This window comes from Sturnira hondurensis, unplaced genomic scaffold (assembly GCF_014824575.4).
Source record: "Sturnira hondurensis isolate 20B ecotype Veracruz unplaced genomic scaffold, ASM1482457v3 Scaffold0022179, whole genome shotgun sequence".
Lineage (NCBI taxonomy): Eukaryota > Metazoa > Chordata > Mammalia > Chiroptera > Phyllostomidae > Sturnira > Sturnira hondurensis.
Genome location: NW_028094810.1, coordinates 1,648,508 through 1,671,224, shown reverse-complemented (window position 1 = coordinate 1,671,224; position 22,717 = coordinate 1,648,508). Strand labels below are relative to the sequence as shown.

The window sequence follows — 22,717 nt, the reverse complement described above, 5'->3', positions numbered from 1 at the left end:
GACTGGTGTGGCTCAGTCGGTTGGGCATCATTCGGCAAAGCGGAAAGTCGTCCCGGTCAGGGCACATGCCTGGGGTGTGGGCAGCGTCCCCCAGTTGGGCGTGTGTGGGAGGCAACTGATCAGTGTTTCTCTCCCTCTTTTTCTTTCTCCCTTCCCCTCTCTCTAAAAATAAATAAATAAAATCTTAAACAAAACAAAGAAAAGATCACGTCAGGTAACCCACATCGGGTTTCTTTCTGAGGTGCCGTCCCGGCCACTGGCCCTGATCCCACAGGGAGAAAGGTGTGTAGTCTCCTCCGTGGGCACTCTCCAGGTGGGCGGTCTGAGAAGTCCCATCACCCGGAACCCACGTCACATACAAGACAACCGGCACTTTGCTTGTAGGACGCATGAAAATAGCTGGTAGGTAAGAAGGAAAGCCACTCAGTCGGTGCTTTCCCTACAGGGCCTGAATCTGTAGGCAGAACCCTCACAGCTCAGCCCCCCGTCCACCCGTTTGCGGCTTGTCACTGGGGAGTGTCAAAGCCAATTCAGAGGCAAGGTCAACAGCTCCAGCTCTTTAGGAAGACAAGTGGTGGAAAGGAAAAAAAGGGTCATTAAAAGGAAAAATTCTTGTACATTCCCACTCATTTTCCTCAAAGCTACACCTCTAGTTTTGAAATGAAAACAAACAAACAAACTGCATTCATAACCTTAGAGAATATCGGTTTGGGCATCATCTGGGGAAGAAAAGCAGCAGCAGCAGCCAACCCCCAACCAACGAAAAGCTGTAAGGGAAGGGGCAGAGCTCGGGCGCTGCGGGATGGACGTTAAGGAAAGCACGTGCACACACACCGACAACAAACAGGCGGAGACTGTGAGTACATGATTACTAAGTTTAATTCAACTGTTGTACCCACTTATGCCTTGTGAAAATAACAAAATGTTCTTATCAAAATTACATTGTCATGGAAGTACAGTTTTGTTGTTTTTGATACAGCTCTAGAAAAAGGTTGGCACCAAATGCACAGTTTTAAGGCTTAATAAAAACACAGACTGGTCATTTCTTGATGCAGCTTAGAGGCTGAGAACAGGATGCTAACAGTTAATCAGTCTTCCAGATACACACAGACCTAACGTCTACAGAATTTCCCAAACACGATCCCCATCCCCATCGGGCCCACGGGAGCAGAAACTCCTCTTCTGCTTCTCCCGGCGACCAAGCCAACCCACTCCTAGGGCCCCAGGGAGGAAAAGGGGGTGAAGATGAGAAGAGGCTGGAGGAGCCACTGCTGCCCAGAGGCTCCTGCCCCCCCTCCCCCCGGCCTCTCTTCCCATCTCTGGTTTCCCCATCCCCACCTCTGAAGTCCGGAGCCCGAGTCCTGCCTGTCATTTGGCTGACAGTGGGGGCAAAGCCACAAGGGCCAGCAGTATGTCAGGTTCTTCCTAGCAACCCAATTTGGGACTCACAAATCATTTTCTTGTATGTGAAAAATAAATGTAGTTATAAATGGCAGCTCATTTCCACCATTAGCACATTTCATTTTAAGTTAAACAAATTAGTATATTTGGCCTTAAAAGCTAACCACCACTTACATCTTTTAACGTGGGGGAAAAAAGCTCTGAGTTCCAAACAAATTTCTTAAAAAGTGACTATCTGAATGAAGCACAGAGACAGGAAGCACTTGATAAAGTCACACAGAACGAGCATTTCCCGGCTGCAAAGCCAGCACGACAACCGAGAGGAGGGAGCTTTGGTTGACAAGGCCACACGCAGACCCCTCGTGTGCCAGGTGTGAGAAGTGGGCTTGGCAGGCACTTGGTGTCTCAGCCACTGTGATTACAATGCAACACGGACGTTTCTTTCCTCACTTGTAAGAATGGTGAAGACATTTCTACCACCTGGCATTTGCTCTGCAGGCACCCATAACAAAAGCCACCAGCACACAAACCCTTCCTCCTGTTAACCATTGGTCCAGCATGAGTGGGTGGAGACTATATCCTTGGGAGGCTGAACTCGAGAGACTTCTGCCAGACCAAGTAAAGCAACTGGCCAGCTGGGGCTCTGCTGCCCAACTAGGAAGTCTCTCGGCCTAAGGTTTCCAAGTCTCTTCTGGAAAAGAATATAGTCCAGAGGTTCTGTGGAGCTTTATAACGCGTGGCCTAAGTAAACTTTTCTTCTTTGGTATACCTGAGTAACTTTTTCCTAGAAAGGTGTCACAAACAGACCAGTCAATAGTCACTTATGTAAAGCTGCTGTTTAAGAATAGCTCTTTAGGTATTATTAAAGAATTCAAACCTAAGAATCTAAGGTCCTCAAGCATCTCTCCTACACAGTGTCAACAGGAATAAAGTAAGACACATGAAGGATTTAAATAACCTGGATGTATCTGGACAGTTTGTTTCAGTCTTGCAGAAGTCGGTGGGCTTTGCAGCTAGAAGAACTGTCCACATCACTGGTAAAGAGCAAAGGCCACGACTTAGGGATGAGAGGAAAAAAGAAATGATTCACAAGCAAAACCAGTCTGTGAGTAGACCAAGACCAGTCCCTCAGGAGCAAAAGGCAGATTCCTGTCAGATCGGGATAAAGGATCAGGATAAAAATTTCTCCATATAGCATAAGACTTACAGTAACTTTTTGATTTATGCCCAATGTTGTTTTTAGACTTCTGAGGCTTTAAACTCTGTTACTATGTTAAGTGATTTCTAGATAGCACTGGCTGGCAGACTGCTGAAGCCACAGGGACATGGAAGATCCCACTCCGTCAGGGTCCCATGGCCTTGCACCAACCTCCCACCCAGCCCATCTGAGAGTTCCTCGAATCCAAAATTAGTGTTCACCAAGGAGTCACATTCCCCCCAGACATTTCCTGGCAGTCTGGAGGGCCTGGTCCCCTGCGGCTCGCCTGGCGGCAGTGGAACCTGAGCAGCGGCTTCAGATACTGGACAAACCCTCTCCCCACCCCCATTCCTTTGGACTAAAGGAAACTATTTGAAATCTGAGTTTCTTATCTGGCTACAAGGGAAGCAGTAGCTTTTCTAGTAGAAGGAGATGCTGGATTTGCCTCCAGGTGGATTCAGGACTTTGTTGTGAGACCGAGGCCGTGGGCCCAACCTGGGCTCGTGGCTGTCCGCGGTGGACGTGGGCTGGGGCTCCTGAGCAGGGCCTGCTTCTCTCCGGCCACCTGTCTCACCCGGCTCTTCTCTGGGCATGGTGCTCGCTGCGGCTGCGGGACAAAGTCAACAAATGACCCCATTAGAGGCTCCCCTACACCAGGATGGTCAAGCTATGCACAGGAAGTCTGCGACAGACCAGCTAGCAAGACATGCAGCTATAATGGGAAAAGGGAGAAAAGCAAAGAGAAAGGCCTCCATCTGTTCCAAAAAGACTCACTGATTATTAGCAAAGGCTGTTCTAGAACTGGGCATAAAGTTGGGGCTCAGTATAAGCAACCCTTGCTAAATTCCTAAATAAGTTCATTACTTATTTATATTGCTGGTTGGATTCCATGCCCCACTTTTTTTTTTTTTTACCTCAAGTATAAAAAGCAAAGTGAGCATAAAAAAAGAGGGAGACAGTCTTAGCTGGAGCATCTAGCAAGATGAGGCAAGATTTTCTAATACCATTACTCTGGACTTTCCGAATGAACAAATTCCCATGTATCTTGGTCATGAGTTGGGGGAACTGGTGAAGGAAACGGGCAGAAATCAGTGCTCAGTCAGCTTACACACCGCGGTGGGACTCAAGCCTGACATTGAGCCCTACCACGGGACAGCGCGCTTCCTGGGGGATGGGTTACGAGACACCAGCTCCCCCCCCATCTGCAGCCTCACGTCTCACTTATCCTTCCTGTCCTCTCTTCCTAGGCCCTTCTTTTCTACATCAGTTCTGCTGGTTCTAGCCTCTGTCACAAGTACATTAAAGACTTTGGATCCCCTGATTTTAGGCCTAAGCTGATTAGCAATGACAAGAAGTGAAGAAAAACCAGTGGCGACCAGTTAAAAAGCTTTCATCAGAAACAGCCGAGCCCATTTCCCTGGGCTTTTTCAGATACCAAATCCTCTCGGCATTAAATGCAACCTTGCTGCTTTTTCCCGGCAAGGGGCACAGGAATGTTACCTCTCCTCTCCTGGGGTGCACCGGCACCTCTTCCAGAGTGCGAGCACTCAGGGGAAGAGACAGGAAACAGAAGCTCACCTTTAAGGTCCAGTTTGGGGTCTTCCTCACACAAGAGGACGTGGTCCTGCAACAAAGGAAACCCCATGTCAATATGTGATTCAGAAACTTGTAACCCTCAGTCAGAAGAAGGATGAAAATCAAGACATGGATAGACGATTTGGGTTTTTACCTCTAAAAACGTTTTTATTACGGCCAATTTAAACCATAAACAAAGTAGCACTGTGAGCTCCCTCATAACCCACCGTACAGCTACAATGACATCAGCTCATTGCTGTCCTGGCCTCAGCCACACAGTTCTCCCAATTTTAATCCCTCCACCCCCTTGAGGAGTTATTTTAAAGCAAATTCCAAAAATTTTATTGATTCATAAATAGTATAAGATGTGGCTCTTCAAAATGTCCTTCTCTCTCTCTCTCTCACAGACACACACACACAGACACACAGACACAGACACACACACACACACACACACATTCTCACAGCTACAAAAACAAAGGCTTCCTTCAATATCTAACACCTAGTCGGATTTTAGAACATTAGGACACGTTTTCAAGGCTCGCCCATGTTGTGGCAGGTACCAGAAACGTCACCCTTCTCACGGCTGCCCCGCCAAATGTGCAGTGTGCAGCACCTTCCGCCGGCCGTTCCCCTGCTGGCTGGCACTTGGGTTCTTTAACAGCATCACTGGAAGTATTACTATTAAAATAGGTGAACGAGTGTCTGAGTTTTCTGTTTTCAAATTTGGGGGTATGTATGTAAGAGTGGAATAGCTGAATCATATGGTAAATTCTATGTTTAACTTTTTCAGCGACTGTCAAATTGCTTTCCACAGTAGCTTCACTGTTTTACATTCTCAACAGCAATGTGTGAGGGGTTTCAATTTCTCCATATCCTAGCCAAAAAGCAGCAATTGTTATTTTTTTCAAGGCCCATTTAATATCAAAAGTGTGATACAAAAGGTCCAAATAAAAGAAGGAACACATTCCCCCATTTACACCAACGACAAGGCTCTTTCAACATGTGCCTGTTGAATGAAATGGGGATTTAATAAATTTCACGACTACAAAAATAACACCACGAATCTCATCACAGCCAATATCCTTACACAATCTAGCTGTGAAATGAATGTTCACAATGCTTCAAACAGTTTGAATCTGAGGTCTGATACCATACCTTCACACCTGTAGAGTTCTGGGTAAGGCTACCTACGGCCTTAGCAACCATTCAAAGAAAAACCATACTGACTGAAGGCTCATTCGAGTACAGCTCCAAACTCAATGGTTAAATATATGAACTACTTATACTCATGTCTAGTATTTATTTCTCTTATAACTATTGTTTCTTGGCAAACAAACCCTTTAAAGGCAAATTCACATCATTTGAGTTTTGGATCAAGAAGTTCAACAACCACCAGGAAGCCCACGGCCTGTTGGCAAACGGACACATGGGGCCGCTAAGTCACCGTGCTCAAGGCGAAGCGTGGCGCACGTTCTGTGTTTGCATCTTATTGGAATTTTACATGTTCAATTCACGACTTTCTATCTCTAGTTTTCATTTCTCCAAACTGTCTGAAGACAGGGTGCCGCAGACTTGAGAGTTCTGTTTCTCCCTCTACTTCTTCAAACACAGACACCTCTCAGGTGTCTGCATGCTCTAGAAGGGGTTTTTCAGAGGTGGCCACTTCTTCATCACAGTCTGATGCAATCAGGACTCTGAAGCAAGAGGAGGGGAAGAAAAAAAGCTGAAACACAAGGCTCATCTGGTAAGTTTCACATTAACCATTAAAGCTGGAGAGTGAGTGTAAGAATGTGTCTTTTCGGGGCTCAGAGAGTCTGAGTCTCGGTGTGGAAACGAGGCCTTGGCCGTCCCCCTACTGCTTTCTCGCAGCGGGACTGTTGGGGAGTCTTGACTGGGGAGTATGATTTGTTTACCTATTAGGTGTGAACTTCCAGGCACTCAGCTCATTTTCGGGCTTGTTCCAGTTTGTCTTTAGTCTGTTCCAGCTCACCACTCACTTTTAGGAGAAACAAGTTGATCATGGGGTCTACCACTGTGGATCTTTGTTGGGCAAGGGGGCTGCTGGACTTGTTTGAGGCATTGTACTTGAGTAGCGCGCTCTCACACGACATGGATGTCTTCCCTGCATGCAGACTCTTGCTGTTGTTGCTTTAGTTCCCTTAGGACAGTTACAGCATTAGAGCTCAGGTCTGTGTACTTGCCCTCCAAAGCTTGCACATACGCTTCACACTGTTTCCATCTTAAAATTAACTCATCTCGGTGCTGTAACTTTGAAGTCTGCCTCACTCATTCGAGCCTTTTTGGGAAGAGGTTCCTCGCTGGTCCTCTCGAATTCTGTCGCCTCAAGACAGCTACAACCACCTGACCGCCACCAGTACCACTGTGGGAGGAAGCCAAAGGGACGAGGTGGGCAAGAGGTCCCCAGGTGCCAGGGAGAAGCTGAGCTCAAGTGTCACCCCTTGTAAGCTCCCCAGGAGCTGGGACAGATGCAGCCTGTGGTGAGGGGTGGACCATGGGGTCGGAGGTCAGCCACAAGGCACTGCGGAAGGGCCTGTTATTTTTCTGATAAAGGCCATCCTAGTGAGTGAGTAGTACCTCACCTGCCTTTCTCAAATGGCTAATAATGTTGAGCATCTTTTCACGTGCTGATCGAAGAAACGTCTATTCAAATCTTTCAACTATTTTTGAATTGGGTTGTCTTTTTGTTGTTTGGTTGTAGGAATTCTTTATATATCCTGGATAGCAAACCTTGATTAGATTTGTGATTTCAAATATTCTACAGGTTATGTTTTCATTCTCTCGATAGTCTTTTTTAAAAATTTATTTATTTTTGCCCTGACTGGTGTAGCTCAATGGATCAAGTGAAGGCCTGTGAATCAAAGGGTCCCTGGTTTGATTCCCAGTCAGGGCACATGCCTGGGTTGCAGGCCGGATCCCCACTGGGGGACACATAAGAGGCAACCACATATTGATGTTTCTCTCCCTCTTCTCCTTCCCTTCCCCTCTCTCTAAAAATAAAGTCTTTAAAATACGAATATTTATTTTTTAAATTACAGTTGACATACATTACATTAGTTTCGGGTGCACCACACAGTGGCTAGACATTTGGCATTACACACCTTATGGAGTAACCACCCCTGAGAGTCTACTTCCCATCTGACACCGCACATGGTCGGAACACTGTTGGCTCGCTTCCCTCTGCTGAACTTCACATCCCCACGACTCTTGTAGCACCTGGCAATTCCTACTCCTTAATCCCCTTTACCTTTTTCATCCAGTTCTCCAACCCCCTCCCATCTGGCAACCATCACTTTGTTCTCTATAACTTTGGTTTGTTCATTATATGTTCTTCTCGATTCCATATATAAGTGAAATCATACGGCATTTGTCTTTCTGTTTGACTTATTTCACTAAGCGTAATACCTTCTAGGTCCATACTGCTGCAGATGGCCAGATGTCATTCTTTTTTCCCATTGTAGAAATGTACATCTTTGGCCTTCTATCAATGAATACTTGGGCTGCTTCCATATTTGGCTACTATAAACAATGCTGCATTCATGGTGTCTTTTGATATACAAAAGCTTTTAATTTTAATGAAGCCCTATTTATTTATTTAAAATTTTGTTGCCTGTGTTTTTGTTGTCCTATTTAAGAAACCATAATCAAATCACTATAAAGATTTCTCCCTAAATTTTCCCCTAAAACTTTTAGTTGTAGCTCTTAAATGTAGGTTTTTGATCCATTTTTAGTCAATTTTTATATATGGCGTAACTTCACTTTTTTGCATGCGCACATCCAATTTTCCCAGCACATCTGTTGAAGAGACAGATCTTTACCCCAGTGAATGATCTTGGGACCCTTGTGGACACAGCGATTAGCCACAGTGTGAGAATCTGTTTTTTGGTTCCCAATTCTATCCCAATGGTCTGTACGTCTAACTCTGTGCCAATGCCACACTGTTTTGATTACTGTAGTAAGTTTTGAAATTGGGAGGAGTGAACCTTCAATTTTGTGCTTCATTTTCTAGATTTTTTGGCTATTGGGGTCCCTTGAGATTCCATATGAATTTTAAAATGAATCTTCCTAATTTTTTCAAAAACAACAAAAAAAGTGCACTATTGGGATTTTCATAGGGATTGCATTCTTAAGTGTTTTGTTTTTTTAAACTTGGGATATCCAACCACTCTACCATGTCATTTCCTATATTTTGGATAACTCAGATCAAATCCCTGTGGCGTGGATTAAATGAAGTCTGCTCTGATTCAGACCTGTTTTTTTTTTTTTAAAAGACATTTTATTTATTTATCTTTAGAGGGGAAGGGAAGGAGAGAGGGAGAGAAACATCAATGTATGGTTGCCTCTCGTGAGTCCCCTGCCGGGAACTGGCCTGCAACCCAGGCATGTGCCCTGACTGGGAATCGAACCGTGATCGTGTGGGTCGCAGACCTGTGCTCAATCCACTGAGCTATACTAGCCAGGGCTGATTCAGACCTGTTCTGACAACAATTCAAAGGTGGTCCATGATGGCCCTCTGTTACGGGACCGTAGTTCTGTGTCCTGTTTTGTGGTGCTGGGAGCCTCTGATGATCACTGCCCACCCTACAACTCCATTACAAGTGTGTGGAAGGGTGATATCTGTATCCTGTTACTCCTCGTTCACTTATAGGCTGTAGTACATTTACAAAAGGCAACTTTCCCTGAAGACAGTTATCCTGAGGTACAGTTCACGCAGGGAAGGCTGTCTAAATGCTTTACCTTATGCTTGAGCAGTTTTCGTAATGCATCAGTCCTCTGGTACTCTCCAAAGGTGACAAGTAAACCTTTAAAAAGCACACTTAGGGAACTCATGAATTCTGAACACCAGCTGAATTTTAATCCAATGCCGTTGTACTTACTAATAACCACTGCAAACTGTCAAGTTTTTGTGAAACGTGAACTCTTCTTTTGTACGTTCCACTTTATCACTAGTCTCACCACCCTCGGCGATGTGCAGCGAGGAACAGCAGTGTAAGTGCAGTGGGCAGTCGATGATACCCACACACTGAGAGCAGCTTCCCCCAGGGCTCAGTCATCAAGAGGTTGGAATTTATTTCTCCGATGACTCAGGGGAGCTTCAAAACTCAATTACTGCCCTGGCTGGTGTGGCTCAATGGACTGAGTGCTGGCCTGAGAAGCAAGCATCTCTGGTTCAATTCCCGGTCAGGGCACATATCTAAGCTGCAGGCCAGGTCCCCAGTAGGGGCATGCAAGAGGCAACCACACACTGATGTTTCTCTTCCTCTCTCCCTCCCTTACCTTCTCTAAAAATAAAACCAACCAACCAACCAACCAAACAAACAAACAAAGAAAACAACCCTCAATTACTAATGACTGTACCCAGAAAAACTGCCACCCTTCATATTTCTTCCTAATAATACATCAAAGCTGCTTCAGAGCCTTTGAAAAAAGAAGTAGGGTCGATGCTTGCTTTTCTTTCTTTCCTATCTGCCACGTGAATGCAGTCCATACCTTGGGTTTGTTTGGGTGTGCCAAGGGTACAGTGGCGGTCACTGGCGACCCAAAAATGTTGCTGGTCTTCCCACCAGGTGGGTTCAGACGCTGTGAAGTGTGCACAGGTGTTGATTCCTCAAAGATACCACTTCCTTTTCCCCCTGCAAAAACAATCACAGAACAGTGAGGGATCCACAACACCCATCTGCTCCTGCCTTGCACACTTATTACTTCAGAGACCTCATCTCATAGTAACACCCCAGTCCAGTCCTAAGTTCAGGCCCAAAAGGCTGGGATGATCACAGTGACTGAAGACCTAGCCCTTTACCCGGTGCCCCCTGGGGACTTCACTTCCGGAACTAAGCTGAACTGGGCGGGCCTCTACAGGCAAAAGGGAGAGATGGCGTAAAACAGTATTTTCCCCACAGAATTTCTTTATCCCTGAACTTTTCATGTTTTTTTGATGAAGAATCTTCTTCATCAAACCCATGACAAGCTCTTTAGTACACTAAACGCCAGCAGCTTCTAAGTTTTGAGGCTGGACGGAGAGAACCGAGTAATGCGCCGTTAAGACGCAGACCTGTAATCCGGAGAAACAACACTTAGTGGCCATCTTCCGGTCTCGTTCTGGTGGAATGTCCAGGGACAACTAGATACACTGGCAAACCAGAGATATTTAATATCTCTGCCGCCAAATGTAAGTGGTCTGATAAGCCATAATCAAAATACGCATGTAAGCCTTGACCAATGTGGCTCAGCTGGTTGGCCGTTGTCCCCCAGCCTGACAGGTCACGGGTTTAATTCCTGGTCAGGGAACATGTCTGGGTTAAAGGTCTGGTCCCCAGTTGGAGTGCGTATGGAGGCAACTGATTAATGTTTCTTACAACGATGTTTCTCTCCCTCTCTTTCTCCCTTCCCCTCTCTCTGGAATCCATAAAAAAAAAATTCATCTATGATGTAACTTCTTATAAGGAGATGACTAAGGCCTGAACATGGAAAGTCAATGTCTAAACGTCCCACACGAAGCAGGAAGATGGCTATCACGCAACACCAGCGGACCCTCTCCTCCTCGGCACACCCCCTCCACAGGGGCTGTGCTACGTGCAGGTGGGGCCCCACGGTCACGGCCGTGGTGCCAACCACTCATCTCACAGGAAAGACGAAGGTGCGTTCCGCTAACTGGGCGCGTGGCTGTACACAAGTTACTCGGCCATTCTATACCCCAACGAAAGGAACTTCTTCACAGCACTAGGAGAGGATTCAATGACTTATTATAGCTCATACACCACATGCTTAGAACAGTGCCTGGGACATAAATGCTCAATACACGTTGGCTATATTTTGTGTCCTGGATGCACTGTTCAGAGAGAAAAGGCGCAAAACAATCTATATAGTACAAAATGCCTAATCTAAAAGAAGGGGGTAGTTTTTTGCTCATATCTGAATAAGGAAAAGTGGTTAGTCACTTAGCTATAATAACTCATACTGTTTTGACATGAGGCCATGGACCCTTAAGAACAATATGGATGACGCATTCCACGTGCTCCCAGGGGGGGGGGGTTTGTTCCCTCAATAGCCTTCAGACCGCCACTGTTAGAATGGATTCTAAAGCAGCGTGGCTTCCCGATGCCAGTCTTCTAGGGGAGACGGAAGAATCACAGAAAACAGAAAGGAGTGCCTGGGGTTCCCTGGCTTTTTGGGGTGGGGGGAACACAGAGAACATGTGGGACCGCCCTGCAGGAAAATGTGTGCGCACACACTCATGTGACATTAGTGTGATTACAAACCTTCTGAACATTGGCTGATGGCTATACACATCCCAAGGAGCCATAAACCCCAAGTGCTGGGAAACCAGCACTGCACGGTGTGAAGGGCAGCTGATCCGTGGCCAGGCTGCTGGGGAGGACCTTGCTCAGTCACTTACTCTGTGAGTCCAAATAAGTGACCTGAACCTACTTTTGTCTCCATTTTCTCTACTCTAACAAGGTATAAATAATAAAGTATCTTCCTAGCATGGTTGGTGAGATACGAATTAATACGAATTGATACTCAACAAGTGGGTAAGGCCTCAGCAATGACACCAGGCTCTTGTTATTTAACAGTGTGTTGTTACCAAAAATGTCTAGACCACAAAGTGAAGAAAAACTATTGCTTGAGGCCAGCCCTTATTGCATTGTTTCTGGTTATGCTGAAGTAAATTATTTTTACAGTGCACATTCACCTTTTGAAAACATGGAAACCCTGGCCAGGTGGCTCAGTTGGTTAGAACATCATCCTGTACACCAAAAAGTTGTAAGTTCGATTCCCAGGTTGGGTGTGCACAGATGATAGATTCCCAGGTTGGGTGTGCACAGATGATAGACGCTTACATCTCACATCTGTGTGTTTCTCTCTCTCTCTCCCCCTTGTTCTAAAATCAACAAAATATCTGCAGCTGGGGATTAAAGAAAGGAAATAATAAATTAAAAAATAGAAGATAAAAGTAACTCATTTTTTAAGCCCTGGCTGGTGTAGCTCAGTGGATTGAGCATGGGCCTGCAAACCACATGATCGCAGTTCGATTCCCAGTCAGGGCACATGCCTGGGTTGCAGGCCAATTCCCAGCAGGGGACTCAAGAGAGGCAACCATACATTGATATTTCTCTCCTTCCCTTTCCCTCTATAGATAAATAAATAAAATCTTTTTTAAAAAAGTAACTCATTTTTAAGATTTTGGCTAGAGGCACTGCTCATTTAAAAACATTTCTTTAATTGTATACCGAACAGAAAAGTTCGTAAGACACAACTATCACAAATAAAGACAAAGCAAACCCCCACACAACTGCCGCCAGATTGTAGATGCCATCAGCTCCCAGAAACCTGGTTACTCCTTCCCCATCACGCCAGGTCACCACAGGCCTGAATTTTCTGGAAACCACAAACTTGTTATTTCTCTTAGGGTTTTAGTGTATGTGTCTAATCCTAAACAATATTGTTCTGTGTCAATATTTTACCTGAAAGATAAATTCAGCTTTGAAGATGAAAAAGGTGCTCAATCCACCCATAATCAAAGAAAAATCAATTCAAGATATACTTTTTTCAGAACCAAATTGCAGCCCTGGCCTATGTGGGCCAGTTGGTTGGAGCGCCACCCTGTAAACTAGAAGTTTACAGGTGCAATTCTCAGTCAGGACACACGCCTAGGTTGTGGGTTCAGTCTGCATACTGGTCAGGGCGTACATGGGAGGCGACTGATCAGTTTCTCTTTAATATCGATGTTTCTCTTCCTCCCTCCCTTCCCTCCTCTCTAAAAATCATTAAGCATGTCCTAGGGTGAGGATTTTTTTAAAAATCGCAAAAAAACCCCACAAGACAATCTGGCCCAGGACAAGTGGCCCAGTTGGTTGGTGTGTTGCCCTGCGCATCAAAAGGTTACGGTGTGATCCCCAGTCTGGGCGCATACCTAGGCTGAAAGTTCTATCCCTGGTCAGGGTCCATATAGGAGGCAACCAATCAATGCTTCTCCCTATTAAGTTAATATTAACCTATCCTTGGGTGAAGACTGAAAAAAAGATAAGACAGTGTTATCCTCCGTGGCAGAGGGGGAGGAGCAGTGGCAGCACATAATCACAGTCACGGTGAGCACTGGCCACGCACCCACAGAAGACTAGTTGGAAGTACCTACCAGTAGTAGATGGTAGGTATTTCCAAAAATAAATCACCTAGCAATTCCATTTTGAGAAATTTATCCCTAAAAATTATCCTCCCTAATTTATCCTTAGGAGGATATCTTGGATACATTTGGAGCTCCAGAGCCAGGACAACCCATCCGTTAAGGCTAGTTCTGCTGCTGATGCACTGTGGGGCTTGGGCACACCAGTGAACCTCCTAGAGCCCCCATTTCTCCCGTAAAGGGTGTAACACCACCTACCTCCTGGGGCAGCAGAGAGAAGCAAATACACACATGCAAAGCCTTTAGCACATGCCCTGGTCTGTATTAAACAAACCACGCACCCATCAGTCATTGTTAGATTGCCAGAAAAAAACAATCTGTGGATGATCTACACTAGGTGACTATCAAAGCACACAAACGAGGAGCAAATGGACACTGGGTGTGATGGCCCTTGGTCAGTTTCCGGTGTCTCAGGCAGTAACTCCCACACTCTACCCTGCATCCTTTTCTCAAAAGGCCCTCTCACTGGAGGGCTGTGGGTCTAAGTCTGCAAAACTGAAACAGAAACAATGGCAGGAATTTAGCCCTGAGGTGTGGACACAACTAGCAGTTTTCCGTTCCTGGCTTCCGTTGAGAATACATCACAGATAATTTAAAAAATAAGTTGTTTAAAAGTTTTTTTAAAATTAATTAGTTAATTAGTTTTTAGGGAGAGGAGAGAGGGAGAGGGGGAAACATCAATGTGTGGTTGCTTCTCACGTGCCCCCTACCAGAGAGTTCATCTGCAACCCAGGCATGAGCCCTGACTGGGAATCGAAGTGGTGACCCTTTGGTTTGCAGGCCGGTGCTCAATCTACTGAGCCACACAAGCTAGGGCAATTTTTAAAAGATTTTTAAAAATATATTTTACCTATTTATTTTTAGAGAGAGGGGGCAGGAGGAAGTAAGAGAGGGAGAGAAGCACTGATGTGAGAAATACTGATCAGTTCTCTCTCACATGCACTGAACCCGAAACCTAGGTATGTGTCCTGACCGGGAATCTAACCGTCCACCCTTCCCTCTGCAGGATGACGCCCAACCAACCAAGCAGCACAAGTCTGGGCCATCGCAGATAATTTTAAGGAACACGTGGCAGGATCACAAGAAGCAGGAACTCTCCGCACACAGAATCATGCTGGCTGTGGATACACCTCGTAACTAACTATGCACAACAAAGGCTTTCTCACTCTCCAGTCAAGGGAGGGCCCAGGGTGCCCACCAGGCACTAGAGCTGGGGCACCATAATAGAAAAAATTCGTAAGACACAACTATCATAAATAAAGACAAAGCAAACACCCACACAACTTCCACCAGATCGTACAGATGCCACTGGCTCCCAGATTCTGTCCCCAAGTTGTCACACTTTCCAGGGAGCTTGACGCCCCAGGGCTAGCTCCAGATACGCACACTGCTGAGTCAAGGCCAACAGAGCTGGCTTGTCCACCTTTGGGCGCTTCAGACTGATTCAGTCTGCCATGTGGCCCAACACCACGCCATTGCTGGTACAAAGGACGTGCAAGGCTGCATACAGTAGGAATAGTGTTCACCTGGTAAAACCCTATAGCTTCTCTACTATAAATGTATCTACACCAACCCTACGTGCCCAACCAACAAAATAAAACACTAGCTTTTGAACCTATTGCTTTTGTTTCTCTGGATTTGGTAAAAAAAATACAAGGGGAAAAAACTCCCCGCAGTTACCCTCTGGAGGGCCAGCCTCTTGTAGTACAGGCATCTCCCACTAGGTGAGTGTTCTAGGTTCCCATCTGTATCAGCGTGCCAGCTGGAGTTGTTGTGAGAGGCTGCATTCAGCCTCTGAATTTTTTTTGGAAGACTCAGTGTCTGCCCATTTGATGATGGGTGATCTACAAGCACACCTGCCCACACCGCACTGAGTGTTCAGCACTTTTTGACTGAAAATGGCATGGCCCCTGCGCCCAACCCTCCCTATTCACCTGGTATCACCTCAAGTAACTTTGTTTTTCTAGATGGATGAAAAAAATCCTCAAAGGGAAATGTTTTACTGATGTGGAAGAGATGAAAGAAAAATTGGCAGAAGCACTAAAAGGCACCAAAATCAACATGTTCAAAAACTGTTTTGAGCAGTGGAAAAAACGTCTCAATAGGTGTACTGCTTCAAGTAGAGCGCACTTTGAAGGTGACTGAAGTTTAAACATATAAAAATAAACACACATTTTAAAATAAACAAATTCCTGTTTTGGGTGGGGGTCCCCCTTGTATGTATACCTATTTTTTTTAAAAAAGCACATCTGGAATCGGAGTAGCAAGCAGCCCTAGCTCTGGTTCAGCTTGGTTTTATCATTTGTCTGAAATACTGATTCCTATGTCTGGCCTCTCAGATCTTTAAGGACGGGACGAACCTTGCTTCTCCTCAGGGATACAGGTAGGGGAGAGCTCTTCAGGTAACTAGCCCTGCGTGGTCACTCGACTGGACAGTCTATCAGCCAAGGAAAACACCGTGGTAGATGCTCTTCCACTATAACCACCGGAAGGTGGGGTGAGAACCACACCCATGTGTGCCAGACCGGGTCGTCCTTTTTTAGAGATTCAAACCCATCGACACGCTGAATGTCCTTCCTAAGAAAAATGTTTGAACACGTAATCTGTGTACAATTTTAGGAATCTCAAGGAGTCCATGGGGCAAGTGGGAAGGGCATCTTCGGTGCCCACACCTAGCCAATGTCTGTTGGCAGAGGGACAATTCAAGAATGATCGAGGCACCTTCAAGTGAAAGTCTTCCTCACATTCTAGAACTCTGATGGCAAGGGATAACCTGTACCAGAAAATATGTGAAAGGACACACACATACACACACACACACACAGAGAAAATTTTATCAAAAGAGCAGCTAAAAAAGAACAAATGAACAAATGTGCCACAAAGGCCCGTACCCGGGGGGTTGGTTCTCTTAGGAATGTTCTGAGGTTCTTCAGTTGGTCCAAAAATATTCGAGGCCATCCTGTTAGGTCGGCTTGAAGGAACACCTTCTTCTGGACTTCCGAAAAGATCGCTCGATGCTCCTCCCGGGGGCTTCGTGGCCCTGCAGACACAGAGCGAGCAGGAGTGAGCACTGGATGGCCGACCGGGCCCTCAATGCCCCAAACTGGACAGGGCACATGTACTTCCTTTTTTCAAATTTTATCCTCACCCAAGGATATATTTTACTGATTTTAGAGAGAGGGAAATGGAGTGTGAGAGACAGAAGCAATAATCAGCTGCCTCCCATATATGCCCCGATCGGGGATCGAACCCTCAAGTGGTGTATGGGATGAGACAGTCCATCCAGGTAAGGCATCCGGCCAGGGCCAAATGTACTGCTACTTCCTTAGCGATTGTGGAAAAATCCCATACTGGCGAGACTAGTTCACAGACAGCCATACGGCAACCTTCCTGTACGGCTTTTAAAAGTTCCCTTAGAGTTTTCTTTGTATGTCTTGGTTATGCCAAAAACCTCTTGAAATTGTGTATACTTTGAAATTATTCCTGAAACCTCTTATAAGTAAGTTCAAGTTTCCCTAAGACAGGCAAGTTGAGCTGTATTCAATAGAATTTAATACAAATTTTAAATAGTATACAGTAGTGTGAAATACTATAAATACATACAGTGGCGTTTAATACTGTGGCTTACCATATGCCAGCTGCAGCTTTAAAGACCATACACAACAGCCCTCAGAGGCAAGAGTCACCATCAGACCCCAAATCCGAGATCAGGCAAGAGCACGAGGCAGGCCGGGCTCTGCTCCCAGGCAGCCTGGATCTGGAACGCGAACTACGCCCTCACTTAAAGGCCTCCAGCAAAAAACGAGGGGGGAGCTCACCATGTGACCACGAATCTAGCCTGACCCACAGAGCTGAGTCTTCAGAAGAGCAGCCGACGGCTGCCACGGACACTTGGATGTAGATGGGCTCCGACGTGCCACACGGGTAGACTGCTCACCAGATGTCAAAGATGAAAAGCCAAGATACCCCTTTAATCTTGTCTTTCATACAGTTCACATGCTGAAGCAGCGTTTTGTACAAGATAGGTGGAATTATATGTTAATTTTTTCCTAATTCTTTTTACTTTTTAAAATGGGGCTACTAGAAAATTTAATATTCCTTACATGGCTCACATCTCTATTGGAAAGTGTCAGCTTAGACCACGGGGAGTGCCAACACCCAGGTGATCCACCAGGAACCCAGGTGAGTCCCGAGACTGCACCAGGAGGTGATCACCGCCGGTTCTCAGGTCTGGAGTCACCCGTGGAACGCTGAACACCGGCAACTGGAGAACACACCTGCCAGCACCACCGTTCACGTCACACCAACCCCCACACACCAAGTGTCATCTCTGAAACGCGTCGCCAGATTCTGAGGGCTGATTTGAATCAAACATCTACGGGGCACAGTGGCGTGCAGTCAACAACGCTGCTCGGTCAACAGCAGCAGCCTCTGCCCGAAGCCTCCGTCTGTGGGGACCTGACCCGCACAGCTCGGCGGTCCTAAGGCAGATGTTTCAGAAGAGAAAGATCAGGACCACGAGTCATTACTGCGGTAACTGAAGGGTTCAATTTTCACAAAGCTCTACCCCGATACCCCGAGTTTGTTTACTTTCACAAAGCAGCAACACAACGAATTTATAGCATTTTCTTAGAACACTAAAATTTTTAAAATGATATTAAAGGAGAGAAGGGCCTACTGAAATAGTGTTAAACTGGTGAGTGGCTCAGGCTCTTTCACGATCCTAAGCAAGTGACATTTAGGAACGAAATGAACTGTAGAGCTCAACACATGAAAGCTCCGATTTGAGGTCAGGCCTCACTGGAAAGCTATACAAACACTGTTGAAGATTTAGTTTACAAAAATAATAGGATATTTAAAATGCTTCCTTCAAAGGAGCTAGAATGGGAGCTGACCATTCGCTGTGATTTAAAGTGATTCCACGGCAGTAAAGCAGGACGGTGGATCGCACCCATTTCTTTCCAGAGGGCAGACGTGGCAGCCCCGGGCCGCAGAGAGACCAGCCGGGCAACAGCACCACAGAAGCAGCCAAGGGCGGAGCGGAGGCCTTCCACGCGGGGCCAGAAGTCCCTGCCTGCTCTGGGGGGTGGTGAGCGTGGGTGTCTGTTCAGCAGTTATGGTTTTCTTAAAGACTTAATGAAGAAATAAACATTACTTCAGCTTGAGGGAAAAACATCTTAAAACTAATCAATAACTAGATTAAATTAGAAGAAACTTAATAGGACTTTAGAACACACACTTTATTAGTGAATACCATGAGGCCGTCTGACTCCTGCGTGCATCTGTAAGTCACAGAGCCCTAGTCACAGTGACAGTCTCCGTATTTTTCTTGACACGCTGCAGCAGGTCCAGCGTGCTTGGGGTCTCCAAAGCCATCTCTTTGAAAAAGGGAATGGAGACCTGCAATCTTCAGAACTAAACTGAGTTTAACACCCCGTCTCATGCTGGCGTGAGTTAAAATGCCCATTTTTACTGACTTATTTGAAAGATGGCTCTTCTTTCAAAACAACAATGTTCCATGATTTGTCAGACCAGATTTGGGGAAGACTCATCTTGAGTCAAAGCTCTCAGGTCGCTTTCCTGACTCACACTCTACACTCCTGGATCGCCTAAGGCTCCTCAGCCTTGGCCCTTGCTCTGTCCAGCACTGCTCACCTTTGCTGAGCATCTACTGCTGGCAAGTCTGTGCCAGACCCCGTGGACAGAAAAACGAGTAAGAGCAAGTCTCTGGCTTAAAGAAGCTTCAGGTTTACCAGGAATGATATGACAAAAGCACTAAATGTTACCGAAACTGCAAAGACATGCTTGGAGGAAAGGCCCAAACTGAGCCTGTGACCATAGTGAGCAGAGAGCACCTTCGGGGCACAGGAGGTAGGTGAGTCATAGTTACTTGAAATGATGACATGCTAACCTGGAGTGGTAGTGTAGTGTTTATTCTATTATTCTCTGTACTTTTCTGAATTTTATTTTACTTAGAAAGCAGGGAAGAAAAAACTAATGGTTCTAAGAATGCTGCAGCAGAGATTCCTGTACGTAACAGCCGAGCCACCATTTCCAGCACAAAGGCAGCGGGGTCCACAGCCACACGCGGCAGTGACAGCAACTGCACAGAGTGCCTCAACAGGGTCTCAGATACCCTGGGCATTAAGGAGTCAGACAGACGTTTCAATAAAAACGGAAACCGCAACAATGGCTTAATGTAGCTCTACCATCAGCACTATGACACCAATTTGGGGGAGGGTGTGGGAATACTACCGAGCACAGACATTTTGGGACTAAAACCACATGTGGGGCTGCTCCTCAGTTATTTTTGCTTTTCAATATATTTCAACAAAAATATTCAAAATACAAAAGAGCAGCTAAGGGGCGTGTGACAAGAGGAGGAGGCACACACAGCTCAGACTGTATGGCACAAGCAGAGAGAACAAAGCCTGGGGTGGGTCTCCGCGTTTCTGACCCTCCAAAATCTTGTCCCTTTGTCAGAAAAGCTTTTGGGGATTGGTCAAGTTTGGAGAGAAGCAGGGAAACAGACTTGGATTAAATTCTTTACAAATAGCTCTGGCTGGGTTGCTTGGAAAGTTGGAGCATCACCCCTGTACACCGAAAGGTTGAGAGTTCAGTCCCTGGTTGGGGTGTGTACAGCAGGCAATTGATCCATGTTTCTCTCCCTCACTCTCAAAGCAGTAAAAACATATCCTCTGGCGAGGATTTAAAAAAATTCTTTGCAAATATACACCTGGGGTGTCCAACCTGTAGCCCACAGGCCGCATACAGCCCAGGGTGGCTGTGAATGCGGCCCAACACAAAACTGTATACTTACTTAATAACCCTACATCCACCACTTAGTTCCCTCCCTCCACAGCCAATTAAAGTGTGAAGCCTACAATGCCTGTCTAGCTAGCTAATCGAGTCCTTTAAGGCAAAGCTTCCAACAGATCCCAAGCAGAAGCTTCCAATTACATGTAATTATCCAATTATGAAGACTGCTTTTCCTTCTTCAAAGTCCTGAAAGACTTTTCTCCTTTTCAACATATCCTCTCCAAAAATGAACCTCCCTAGGAAATGGACAGAACTACCTTAGAGGTGAGCGCTGCAGCTTGCGGTCAGTGTGACACCTGTGTTACTCATGGCTTTTATTCCTAAACTCAACAGCATTCCTGGGCATCCAGTGCAGGTGGTATAAACAATGAGGGGATATACTGAACGGGAAAAGTTCTAGGAAGAGGTGGGTGGTACGAAACAGCAGTTGTACCAGGCTCCAGAAACTCAATTCAACCTGAGCACTCCAGGGGAAACTTCTGTCCCCCATCAGTATAGATTTAGATGCAAGTGATTAATAGTCATTGTTCCATGGACTAACAACTACTTAACTCTTAGGGGCATTAATGAGTTAGGGCGTTAACCCTGACTCCACCAAATTTAAAGGTTTTTAAGCAAGTTCAAACAGTTCTTTTATATAGTATCTAGTATACAGTATTTATCTCAATAGTCCTTACACACACAGTCCCTTCTATAGAAGAGCTCATAATAAAGAAAACTCTTGGGCATCTTAAGACCCAAAACTCAACAGTGCAAGCAGGCTCCCCAGTGGCATGAGACCTCAGCAGCTCTGGCAATCAATGTATCTTACTTCCAATACTTTAAAGTTAAAAAGAAAGTGTGTTCTTTTCCACAGTGCCTTGGACAGCTACTTTAGAATGAAGCTTAACATCTCTTTCCCAGACACTGGCTGCCAGAAACTCACTGAGGTGGACAATGAACACAAATGAGAAGTGTATGGCCATAGAAGTTGCTGCTGATGCTCTGGGTGAAGAGTGGAAGGGTTATGTGGTTTGAATCAATGGTGGGAACAACAAGCAAGGTTTTCCCACGAAGCAGGGTATCTTGCCCCATGGCCATGTCTGCCTGCTGCTGAGTAAGGGCACAGTCCAAGGAGGACTAGAGAGTGAAAGCGCAAATCAGTTTGGGGTTGCACTGTGGATGCCAATCTCAGTGTTCTCAACTTGGTCATTGTGGAAAAAAAGGGGGGGTAAAGATATTCCTGGTCTCACTGATATTACTGTGCCTCGTCACCTGGGGCCCAAAAGAGCTAGCAGAATCCGCAAATTTTTCAACCTCTCTAAAGAAAATGATGTCCGCCAACATGTTTCGAGAAAGCCCCTAAACAAAGAAGGTAAGAAACCTAGGACAAAAGCATCTAGTATTCAATGTCTTGTACTCCACATGTCTGCAACATACTAAGAAAAATAAAGAAGAGGCTGCAAAATATGCCAAACTTTTGGCTAAGAAAATGAAGGCAAAAACCCCCACCAGGAACAGATTTGGCCAAGAGACATAGTCTGTTCTCTTTGAGAGCTTCTACCTCCGAGTCCAGTCAAAACTGAGGTTTTCTAAGAGCAACAAATAAGAACAGAAAAGAAAAGGCATGTTGCGGTGTGCAGTGAGATCTCCGTTTCTATTACCTGTAGCGTGGTCTGGTTCACCATCCGCAAAGCAGGGAGGGCAGTGCCTTGCCTACTTCCTGGGCTGCGGGATTGGGGAATGACCAGAACTACATCCCAGGGCTCCGGGATCAGGACATGGGCACAGCCTGGCTCCTGGGCTGGGGGACTTCGGGTGGGTATCACCTGCCTCCCCAGGCTGCAGGATTAGGGGAAGGCTTCACCTGGCTACACGGGGCTTCGAAATTAGGGGAGGGCTCCAAAAGATTGAGATTAAGGGAGGACTTCAGGATGGTGACCTTCCTCGGGGCCGTTCAGCAGCGCTCCAGGGGTCAACACAGGCTCCAGAAGGGCGCCCCGCAGCCCCCCACACACCGGCTTTGTCCAGGCTCCCAGAACTACCCGTCCCGAAGTAGCAGACCACTCAGCGACGTCTTTCAGGCGCGCTATGTATGAAAAACGCGGAAAGGCGCACCTCCAGCCCTCAGCTGAGCCGCTGGCGGGCGTGGGAGCACATCCACTGGTTTGCCCGTCTCTCCGACACCGAAGCTAAGGCTGCGGCTCTGTGAGGTCACCCGACAGCCTCCCCGCCAGCCAGCCGCGCCCACACCCACGCCCGAGCTGCACCTGGAGCCGGTTCGGCCACCCTCGCTCTCCGAAACATGGAACATGTCGCCCGCTGCTCAGTCCCTCGGTCGTATGCCGCACAGCGGTTCCCGCCAGGCTCCGCGCAGCCCAAGGCTCGCCCGCCGGCACTTATTGGACGACGCCGACGCACGTCACGCCACCGCACCCTATCATGGCACCGAGTCCCACCCACACTCCAGAGGCCAAAGGCTTGTGGAGGATCACGCTCTCAGCCAATTGGTGGGAGCAGGTGTCAGGCGTCAGCATTGG

The 22,717-nt window shown here is 46.4% G+C and overlaps 1 protein-coding gene across 3 annotated transcripts; it reads right to left on the bottom strand.

Moving 5' to 3' along the window:
- Window positions 1-861: 861 nt before the first annotated feature.
- On the bottom strand, window positions 862-22,564 carry JPT2 (Jupiter microtubule associated homolog 2). Of its 3 annotated transcripts, none has more exons than XM_037034470.1 (5): window positions 22,448-22,559; window positions 16,271-16,419; window positions 9,686-9,828; window positions 4,178-4,223; window positions 862-3,206 (listed from the first exon to the last, which is right to left on the bottom strand). In XM_037034470.1, exons 1-5 carry the CDS (start codon window positions 22,489-22,491, stop codon window positions 3,019-3,021), a joined length of 570 nt encoding a protein of 189 aa, XP_036890365.1. In that variant the 5' UTR covers window positions 22,492-22,559; the 3' UTR covers window positions 862-3,018. The 3 variants fall into 3 exon arrangements, 2 of the variants coding, with proteins under 2 accessions (XP_036890365.1, XP_036890367.1); XR_005064794.1 differs by lacking the exons at window positions 862-3,206; window positions 4,178-4,223 and adding exons at window positions 4,614-5,871; window positions 6,091-6,557 and having other exon boundaries at window positions 22,448-22,564; XM_037034472.1 differs by lacking the exons at window positions 862-3,206; window positions 4,178-4,223 and adding an exon at window positions 6,022-6,557 and having other exon boundaries at window positions 22,448-22,564.
- Between the last annotated feature and the right edge of the window lie 153 nt (window positions 22,565-22,717).